The sequence below is a fragment of the Aulostomus chinensis genome, chromosome 10 (genome assembly GCF_037954235.1).
Source record: "Aulostomus chinensis isolate RoL2024-O1b breed Wild chromosome 10, RoL_Achi_v1.0, whole genome shotgun sequence".
Classification (NCBI taxonomy): domain Eukaryota; kingdom Metazoa; phylum Chordata; class Actinopteri; order Syngnathiformes; family Aulostomidae; genus Aulostomus; species Aulostomus chinensis.
In genome coordinates this window covers 12,051,352-12,062,579 of record NC_141329.1, presented here as the reverse complement: position 1 = coordinate 12,062,579, position 11,228 = coordinate 12,051,352, and the positions used below count along the sequence as shown (strand labels likewise).

The 11,228-nt window shown below is 41.5% G+C and overlaps 1 protein-coding gene across 1 annotated transcript; it reads right to left on the bottom strand.

The window, feature by feature from the left end:
• Positions 1–7,262: 7,262 nt before the first annotated feature.
• On the bottom strand, positions 7,263–10,368 carry LOC147254429 (uncharacterized). The gene is made up of 4 exons (XM_086215792.1): positions 10,038–10,368; positions 9,413–9,496; positions 9,041–9,289; positions 7,263–7,804 (listed from the first exon to the last, which is right to left on the bottom strand). The coding sequence occupies exons 1-4, from the start codon at positions 10,366–10,368 to the stop codon at positions 7,263–7,265; spliced, it is 1,206 nt and encodes a 401-aa protein (XP_086071918.1).
• Between the last annotated feature and the right edge of the window lie 860 nt (positions 10,369–11,228).

The following is an 11,228-nucleotide window of genomic DNA, read 5'->3' as shown; positions in this document are numbered from 1 at the left end:
GTTTATCTATATATACACATGCTCCCATACTTGGAAAGTCATGAATGCAGATTTACAAATATGATCAATATTCATGATGTATGTTAATGAATGTTTGCTGCACTTTCATGCAGTAAACAAAAATTAAAAACCATCAAAGTAAAAAAAACAAACAACAATGTACAACATGCAAACCAACACAGTGCACTCAGACAAACAGAAAACAGTCTTTAAGACTTGGGCTACTTCTGTTTCACAACTGCATTGTGCCTCAGTACTTAGAAGATGAGAAAACAGAGCAAAATCAACGTTTCATCAGAGGCCTAATTTTGAAGCGGACTTTATTATCGTGATTCATCTGCCATCAAAGTTGTTGCGATGTAATTCTCTGCTAATCATCTTATCAATTGATAATCTTTAGCGTGCCATCATACAGATCAATAGGATCCCAGTGGCAAACAGCAGCTAGGGATCACATAGGAAATTAATCTGGCCATGGGGTATGAGGTGATGGGGGTGGGGGGTGGGGGTGGGGGGGGCTGAGTTCAATTCACTAACACTTAACAAATGGAAATGAACCAGTCTAGTCAGCCTGCATTTTATACCAAAACATTTTGAACAGTTGAATCTCAGGAACAACTTTGATTTTGATAGATGAAACGGAGAGAGGGCACCCACAGTGAATGTTAGTCCGATAAAAGCTTGGATTCCATTCAAACAAACAAACAAACAAACAAACAAACAAAAACATTAAAGATGCACAATCTCTTGGTCACGGGGAATGAATTGGTTGTCTTTCATAGTGAGTTATTGTTTTGGATTTCTTCTATCATTTTGGTAATGCCAGTGAAATGAAAGAATTCCATCACGCTGATCGGTGGTGTCTGTCATGACAATCATGCACATGAACATTATTGTTTTTTTTTTTTCTAATGTCCAATATGCCAATTTTCTTGGAAGATAGCCAGCATAAGAATGTCAATATTATCTGTTTAAAGACATATTAAAAATGATATTCACGTTTTTACATACTTAAAAATGGTTAAACGCCGTGAATACGGGAACTTGACATCTTATTAGATTATTTCCAAATATTTGGAAAAGCCCATGTTGTTGGTGCCAATGTTATTGTGCATCCCTGACTTTTTGTATTACAAAAACATATGAACTCAATAATTTGTCGAACCTCAATAAATTACTGTTGCATGTTTGTTGACATAAAACTGTCACCAACATTTTCCGTGGATAATTTCATTTATTACTTTGTACATTCTTATTCTAATGTTTGAATCTGGTAATCCTCCTAATATCCTGGGTGTGCTGGCATTATTTTGCTAATATATTGTCATTATATTACAGTCGTAAAATTGTCCTAAAATGAGGGCATGGTGCAACACAGCTGACCCCATAGAGCGTGAATCTCTTAATCAGTAAGTGAGGAGGAACGTGTGTGTGCGTGTGCGCGCATGTGTGTGTGTGCGCATGTGTGTGTGTGTGTGTGTGTGTCTAGTTGGCTGATCCATATCATTTTTTTCTTAAGTTTGAAGCTGAGATGTGAGTGACGGACACAAATGAAAATAGCTGGCATACCTCAAGAGAACCATTTTCAATTGGCTGTCCTGGCTCTCTGCTGCAAACCTCTGTCCCCTACTAGACCTCAGACTGTTTCTCTTGGCTTGTCTCAAAACTTATACCTGTACAAGTCAATCCCCACATATTAGGACTTGTTTGATTTGCATAGGTTCTTAAATTAGCACCAGGGCCAAAAAAACTATTGAACATCAAGCCCTCTCCATGACCAGTGTGGAGCTACACAACATCAACAATAAGTAAAATTTATTAGGACATATTTAGATCTGGGAAAATTTCCCATCAAACAAAACTTAGCGAAAGAACAAATCAAAGTGCTCCCCGGAGGGCCCGAACAAATGCTGCGCTGTTCAAGTTTACATTGCTGCAGTAGTGTTCATGTTGATTTATCTTGGTGAAGGTCAGGCTTTTAATATAACTGATATGTTTGTAATAACTAGCTGATTGGGAATTCTCCATCATAACAATCAAAGATGATGGTAGTCCAGTTGCCAAGCTCTATGCGTCCTCTGTAACCCCACCTAAGATTATCTGGGTTTGAGTTTAATACAGAGGAGGGAAAAGCTTTGACAGTGAAATTACAACATTCTTTGTTTTATGTTCTGCTCCAATTGAAATATCCAGACCCCACTTCCCCACTGAGGGACCAAAACACTGGTGGACTTTATTTTGTTCCATTTCTACAGCCTCTAGCCTAAAGAGAATTTTATAGGAAAACGTGTCAAATCTACTCGCTTTTGTGCCAAAAGTGCGGACCAGGGTGAGAACGCAAGGTGCTATTTTAATGTCGCTGTGGGAGCCACTTCCATTTGGGTGTTGGGATTCACGCAGCGCCCATCCACCCTGCACCCCCCCCCCCCTTCCCCCCTAACAATGATGGTCGATGATGGACTGTTTGCACTTCATCATGGGGTGATAAGCGACGCTTTTCTTCCGCGGTGCACACGGTGATTCATTAGGCAGACTGGAGGCTAAATTGTCTATTGGGGGCGAAGTTATGACGGCTTGTGTATTGGAAGCGTCCAGCTCATGTTTAGAAACAGCCTCCAAACTCCATTGGAAGCTATTATATAGCAATTTAGGGAGAAAAATCGGCTGAATTAGATCCCTCCTGCGTATAAAGCAATCCAAATATACTCGCACAATAGCTCACTTCTTTCACCAATCCAAACAAGATATTACGGTGAAAGCTGACTTCGGGAGAAGAAAATTAAACATGCAGAATTTGGATTTACTTTTAGTCTTGGAAAAATATTTTTAGTAGAAAAAAAACAAGTTCATTAAAGAGAAAAAAAGGATACCTGGCAATAACTTGTGCAAGAAACATCATTTACTGGATGCAGGTTAGTGTATTTTGGCTTCAGATCCAGCTGGAAGACTTACATAAACTTTCAATTATTGGACTAAAATATTATTACATTTTCTTTAACGACAGTAACTTATATTCCTCTAGCTCCAGTCTAATTTGATCTTTGTTAAGTCATAATGGAGATGTAGAGGATGTCTCATATTCTACTGATCTACAGCACGGAAAAAAACAAACAAACAAATAAAAATAACACAATAATAGTACAATAACCCCACAGCTATCGATAAACAGTGGACTGAGCCAAACGTGCAATTCTGATCAGGCCTTTAATGTGAAGCAGACATTTTGTTCCGTCTTTATAAGAAGCGCTCTGCGGTCCAGTAAGGTCTCCAGAGTTGAGAGCGCAGCGGCCCGATATGAAACACTGCTGTCATGGAGGAAACACGCAACATCAGAAGATTTGTTATGTAACGTAGTTAAAATGACATTATTTGCTCTCGAGCACGCACTGGGACAGTGTGTGTGTGTGTGTGTGTGTGTGTGTGTGTGTATGTGTGTGCGTGTGTGTGTGTGTGTGTGGGGGGGGGGGGCTATCGGCTGTTAATCATCTCTATAGTGCAGCTAAATGGATACACACTCTCTCCATCAGCACGCTGTGTATTTGCTGTCTATCAGACGCCCCCCGGTTTATAGGCCAAGAAAGAGTATCGGTTACCCCCCAAGTATGTCTGACCACAGAATGCTCACTGCAATAGGAACCGCATCCTGTTTGCTGGTTAGACTCTAGGTGATAATATTCTCTCTCTCTCAGACACGAGCGCGCACATAGACACAGACACAGACACACACAGACACACAGACACACACACACACCACCTGTTCCCCATCACACGGATCTTGTTGCACAAACGTGACTGAAGTAACAATGTGATTCTTTAATTTCATTATCAAGCTATATTACGATGGAGTATTAATAGATTATGTATGATATTGAGAGGGCTCCCACGTTGGCTATAGCCATAGAACACATTGGTCATAGCGTGACTAATAGAACCAGCTATGTGTGACTCATGTTTGGATCAGCCATGAATGATACACACTCCTGCATGGTACAATGATGCATTTCCCACTGCATTCCTATTGTAGACATTCAATCAAAAGCAGACATCTAAAGGATATAACTGGTTTTATGACGCGGGGAAGTGATGACAAATGTTCAGATTAAGAGATGAGAGCTGTAATCATCATCTAACCGAATCCGTGCATATCAGTAAAGCAGGATGTACCTTAGAATGCGCGAGTAACAGCGCGACATAATGCGTCCCCGCCTCTGGTATGCAGATGTCAATAATGATGGTAATAAGAGGCGTCCCGCTTAGTTGTAAAGCTAATTTGGCGCTGCTGCAACGGAAAAGGGTCGAATAGGTCTTTCCTCGTTCAATATGTAAATAGAGGAAGTCTTGCAGAGTTGATGTTTATTCATCCAAACGGGGTCTATTTGCTGACGCGTTCGAAACTCGGGCAAGACACAACGCATATTTCTTTGCTTATTTCCGAACTGCGATGCGGGACGGAGGGAGTGTGAGTAGCAATAATCGCTATAGAGGCAATTAGCGAGCAGAAGCCATCTCCAAATGTACTGGTTTGTTTTGACACCTCCATGGGGACGTGTGAGAATGCAGGGGGTAACCCACATAACGAGTATTCTGTGAATATTACTGTGCTATTTCTGAAGTGACAGAGATATAAAATACGTCCACTGAATGAATGAATTAATGGGTGAAGCTTTCTGATTATGTCAGATGTGACTGATTAAAAACTGGACTTATGGTTTATACTGCAATAAACTAGCACTGACTGTCTAAGAGTGTACTTATAAGCAGTATTACAAGTAAAATCATGTTGATGATACAAATCCTCGGTGAGTAAAATACACAAGTCAGCAAAAGTACTTAAACTTAAAATGATGCAGCCAATGCCTTCGATTTAATATGTCTAATGGTGGAAGAAATACACAGTTCCTTAAGTAAAAGTAGAAATGCCCAGATAAAACAGTACTTTGGTTCTAGTATTTCCAGTATTACACCTTCATGAATATGTGCTTCAGTGCCGAGGAGCATCTAACTCTCAAGCCACTGACCTACAAAGGTCATGTTACATGTCTGTGTGTTCCAGTTGTGCTGCTCGGATTGTGTCCTTGGAAATGTAGAGGAATAAAATAAAAAGTCCCTAAAATGTAAATATTTGAGTAAAATAAAGATAACTATCATTACAGAAGCCCATCAATCAGTGGTGGAAAGAATCAGAGTATTTTATTCAAGTTCTGCTGTATTTAAGTAAAATGTCAAGGTATTTTTTACTTGAGTATTTGCCTTTTAAGGGATTTTGTGCTTTTACCCCATTACATTTCCAGGAAAAAATGTACTTTTTACTTCATTAGAATCTAAAAGTTATTCTGAAGAAAAATATTCAGCATAGAAAACATGGCATAACCTGATGAACACCCACAGTATAAGCTCTCATGGAAGAAAAAAAAAAAACCTTGCCTGAAAGTACTTGGCAGCAAACACTGGAAATACTCGAGTAAAAATACTCAGGTACACTGCAGAATGCATTTGTGTTAGGAGCACATGAGGGTTGCCTAATATGCACACATGAAATCTCCATCATGTCTTCTTCATTTCTTTACATAAATGAGATTGCATCCACAAAGGCACACACACACACACACACACACACACACACACACACACACACACACACACACACACACACACACACACACACACAGACACACACACACACACACACACACACATTATTCTTTGTAAAGCTGATAGAGAAATTTGCCAAAAGTAGTTGCATCTGTCCTTTTAAAAAAAAAAAAAACAACAAAAAAAAACGTGTAGTCTGGCCTTGCTTTGACTCTGTCTGACCTGCTGTTCAACTGATTTGGTGTATGCATGAATACAGGCCAAAATCCTCTGATCCTTCCCATTTTGATTGATGCTTGTTTTAATTGCAAGCTTTTTTTTTGCTCTTCTTACAATGAGATTTAAAAGTTTAGGTGGTCGGTCCAAAGACTTTGAGACTGAACCGTCCAAAAACCCCAGTCAGAGGAAAACAGGGACAGGAAAGGGGAAGTTGGGACACTAAAGCCCACATGAGTTAATCATAATTCAAGTGGTCACAGGGAGATTGAATATGAACATGCCAAGTATAAATATCCTCAGCACCAGCAGTTCCTCAAATGTGGCTTGGAGCCCCAGGGATGTAGGAGAAAATTAGGAAAAGATTATACTCTCACTACATCAGTTGCCAAGATAACATAAATTCAATCTGAAATGAACGTTAAAAACCAGGCGTGTGCGAAGTTAAGTCAACGAAGAGGAGGCACAAGAGAGGTTTCATTTACACCAAACAAAGATATTGAAGCTTGTCATTTTATTTAACCTGGAGCCAGTGAAGTGATGTCGGAACAAGTGTCAAATGTGTGTGAAATTTTATCATTTAATGTGCTTGGACAACTAATGACAACACCGATCACATGCTTCTCAATGTAATATTACCAATTCTGTTGTAGTTTAGTGGCTTATAGTTCTCATTTCTACTTTAAAACAAATTCTCTAAGACATTTGATCTATTCAGGGATTCTGGAAGGAGTCCCTCTTTCTGCTCATTTCTTTTTACCGTCACCTGCTGTCTTTAATTCATGCATGCTGTTTTCTCTTTCCCCTCTCTGTTCTCTCGCTTGCTGCTGCTCCTTTTGAAGTCTTTGGGAGTCCTGCGGTTTTCAAAGGGTCAGAAAAGGGCAGCCTACTGTCCTATCGAAGCCAGGCCGCGGGATAAATGTGTGTTACCACCTGTCCTCGCTGCTCTGTGTCAACACCAACGGTGTCACTGTACTCACACCTCGGCATATCACCTCCCGCTGTTCATACATTGTTCCCTCTTGCTCACACACATGGCATTGCATGAGCACTTAGGCAAAAGCACACACCCATGGTAGTGCCTGTGCCCTCATACACACATACTGTAGAAAAACATGACGCTAGTGTGGGACCCCTACTGTCCGACAACCATCACACAGAGACAAATCAAGGAGTCCTGCTGGTAAAAGCCCACCCTTTCCTCACACTTTACATTATAGAGGACTCATTCTGGCCTAAGCCCAAAGCAGCGGGGGTTGTTTGGTTGAGGGAAAGAACTGTGTCCTGGGGAGAGAGTCAATTACAGGTCTGGGGTCACACAGAGAATGGAAAGAGGCAGCCAAAAGTCCTTCAAGATGAAAAATTTGCCTTTGAAATGGCACCCAAAGATCAAACCCCTCAGAGGATTTGTGGGTGTGTTGGTCAGAGGGTTTTCATTGAGGAGTAAGATCTTCTTATTCAGCCCTGGTTTCCTGTGCTGCGCGCCCAGAGGGAAACATCCCTAGAGTCCCCACATCTGGAAGGGAGGCCAAGGTGGAGCAGGAGGATCCAAAGCTGGACACCAGACCTGAATCTGTGTCTGACACAGCCAGCTCCTCAAACTTCTCTATCACTTTCCGTACTGACTGAAAGGGAATGTCCTTGTGCCAGCGGCCTCCATCTGATCCACAAGGCCCCCTATAGGCTGAGTTTTTACTGGTGAAGATGTGGTGAGGAGGGGGGAGGCCGCATCGCAGCCTTAGCCTGCCTTGGCCAAGGCCAAAAGCTGGGAGAACCCCAGCAGGATTGAAGCGGGTAGGGAGTGTGACCAGATGCTCTTGGATCAGAGTGTTATAGAAACTCAGTCCCCCACCTCCAAAGTTTAGGAAGACCCCAAGTGTTCTGATCTGAGGTGGGACGGTGCACAGCGGCTCCCTGCTACCATCATAAACTGCACAAAATTTTGAGCCTTGCCTCTCCAGCCACCAGCCATCAGAACCATCCAACGAGATCACACCTAAAGGGGGAACAAAAATTGATAGCATAAAATACTGAATATGAATTATGATATTTGGCCCTGTCTCAGTTTGCACCATCATCAGCTAAAAATAGTTTTCCAAGGCCCTCAGTTCATGAACAAATATCCATTATACATGCTAACATCAGCATGCCAGTATTGCTACTTGTGATACTGAGACAGCATTTAGCTCAAAGCACTAGTGTGCCTTCTACCTGACCTAGCTGTTGGCAAGGTCCAATGTTGCTTGGAAACTTGAGTTTTAAGAGTTCTGGGTAATTACATGAATCAATGCAGGCAAAATGATAAATAGCATTTGTAACATTCAGTTACAATCTCAGTATGAGGGATAGCGGCACCAAAGTAGCCCTTCCTTATATTGAGGGGTTGTGATCACAGTGCAACTGATGATGATGAGGATAAATCTATGTTCAGGGATGAGTCAGATGGTTTTTAGGCATTATTATAACATGAATAGATCTATTGTAGCACAGTGGGAATAAGCTTGACCACAATGCAGTGGACAGGAGTTAGAAAGACGGTGGAAGGACCACAAACTAGCTAGTGGGATTTGTGATTACGGGTTTGGGGTTCTGAAAAAATATTCTGGAATCTATGAATGATAGTAAAGAAGGAAATTAGTGGGAAAATGTTTCTTTCTTATTCATCACAGACAGTAGTTCATAGCGGTGTGTTACCAAAGCAGCACGTCCCCAGACACATTCTGTTATGTTTATGTCGCTATAAACTGGCTTGAGATGAATCTGGGTCAGATAAGAGATCCCTTTTAAAAATGTGCAGTAAAAATTGAAAATGTGCATGCACATGTTTTAGTGTTCTCACAATCAGTGGTTGCATGTTTTCTTTTTCCATATTTGATGCATATGGTATCATATTGATAATCTATTTAAGTTTGACACATGTTTCAGACAGACGAGTTCTGCTGCAATCGTTTTAGAAAAAAATGTTCGAAAAGCCAGAACATAAATCCCCTTTTCCTATTATCTTTCAACAGTAATCGATGGTGTGTCAATGTTCTGACCACTTGTTGGCACTAAAAGCTATGTAGTCGTGTTTGATGACGTGTGCATATGTGTGTGATTATAGGGTTGCGAAGACATTCATGTGGGTGCGGACCTCAGCAAGCATAGTCTTGCTGACTAATTGTGTGTGATTCTGGAAACAATAAACACTCTGGCATTGAAACAACTAAAACAAATTTGAGTTAATTCTTACCAATTCTGTAGATGGAACTGTTGCACACATCCACTTCCCAGTAATACTGCCCTCGCACAATGGCTACATCAGCATAAACCTTTGGGAGGCTCAGCGTACCTCCAGGTTCAGAGGACATTATTGACCTTCTGACCTTGTTGTCTGGGAGTGGGCCAGCAGGGGTCTCCCCCCGATAGGTAACAGTGAGGGAGTAGTTGGAAAGATGGAGGGACGAAGAGGCAGTAGAAGGGTCCAGAGCAAAACGTAGCCCTGAAATATGTCACATCAAAAGAGACAATTTCATTATCGATGGTTCTCCAAAAGAAAATCTGTTCATTCTCTCCATGTATGACCATATATCAAAGGAAGAAGACTGTAAACATGATTCCTGACCAAACACAGATTGCTCCATCTCCTCCTCTTGCAGGTCGGCTGCACCATCAATTGGTGGCATCAAGGAACTGCAAGCAATGGAACCTAGTCAAATGAAGGAAGTGTCATCAGGACCACATATGCGCACAGGTTGACTGTAATAAACTGTCTGGACCTGTGAGTGCATCCCCATACTCACTGTATGAACAGTCCTGTGCTGTTTCATCATCCCTGCAGTATTTAGCACCCTAACAGTGAAGGAACATGATATAAGACAAGATCGTGGATTTAATAACATTATGAAAACATACATATATTTTAATTTTGAAATATGACGAACTCACCGTACCTTGCAGCATCGAATATGTGATAAAGGCAGTTTTAAGTTCAAAAGAAATTAATCAAAAGTACATAGAAAGTAGTATATTAGTATTTAGTCAGTAGTATTAGTATTTCTCAATCCCAAACTAAACGAATATCACAGGGTTCATCACAGGGCTGATAGGGCTGACAGACAACTGTTCGCCATCGCAATCACACACATTTAGCATGTCTGGATAAGTTAACATGATTGTTTTCCATACAGTGTACTGCACCTGCCCTTTTTAATTACTCATCATACATACGCATACATAAAAGCAGCTGCAGTTTATCACCTGCCCATGTTGGAGGTGCTCCTCAGCCTCCCCTTCCATGATGCTTGTCTGCTGGCTGACCTCTGACCTCAGAGTGGGATGTTTTGGGAGACAGGAGGTGGCAGATGACCAGGTCCAGCATGGCAGCTCCACAGCATATCGACAGCAGGGGCACAGCACAGAGCAGACAGGTGTGCTGCTTGTATCACAGCAAAGAGACTGGCTGGCTCTCTGTCCAGCTGATAAACAAGGAGCACACATGGTATGAGAGCATGGCAGGATCAGGACAACGTCACTCCCTCTGTTACAAGCTGGACAATTGGAGAACTGCAAAAAGTCCATGTCTTTTTCTAAATTTCTATCCTTTTTAGACTTTCCAGCATCAAAAAGCTTGTCCCCGTCAGTGCCTTCTTCGAGTAGAGGAGCTCACTACCATCCTTTTCTTCTGTGGTAACAATGGTAACCAAGGTCAGAATATGAAACCTCTTTGCCTAAAATGTATAATACCGATTTGTATTCAGATATCAAGAAAAGTGTCAAAAATGAAAACAGTTCTATTCATTGCCAATGCAGAGATATGTATTGCATGATCATCCCCAGGACGGCAGGCTTCAGACAGTGCAGCAGAAGCATCAATGGTCAGCTTTATATCCCTTTGTGAAGATATCCTTTTGGATAAAGAGGCTTTCCTGGTGGAGATAGCCCACTGAGTTCAGAGATGTTGCCTTTTTTTTTTTTTTTTTGAAAAGCCAAAATCACAGGAACAGACTGTAGGATAGACAGAAATCCCAATGTTGTGTTCCCTCCTCTGCCTCTCGGCTGACTATTGTGGGTGTATCAGGCAGAATGGCCTGGGAGCTGATGAAAGAGAAACAAGGAAGCCCAGCCTTTTAAGGGATACTCATTGCTTGGTGTTGCCATGGTAACAGCACTTCCCATAGAGATGCACAACTGGAAGATAATATGTTGCAAAGAACCCTGTGCTGTTTACTAAAACACACACACACACACACACACACACACACACACACACACACACACACACACACACTTCCATATAAATACAAAGAAACGTGGCAAACCTCTGTAACACCAGTATATAAACTAGCAGACACAATCCTGGTCACAATCTCATCCAACTGTACCTCCCCTGTGGAGGATTAAGAGGTCCACCTTCAGGACAACATGATGTGAATGGCAAA

Coding starts and splice junctions, on each gene's coding strand:
- LOC147254429 (XM_086215792.1), bottom strand. CDS start 10,368: ATGGACTTTTTGCAGTTCTCCAATTGTCCAGCTTGTAACAGAGGGAGT. Junction 9,290..9,412: donor GATGGAGCAATCTGTGTTTG/GTCAGGAATCAT, acceptor GACATATTTCAG/GGCTACGTTTTGCTCTGGAC. Junction 7,805..9,040: donor CAGTTCCATCTACAGAATTG/GTAAGAATTAAC, acceptor TTCCCCCTTTAG/GTGTGATCTCGTTGGATGGT.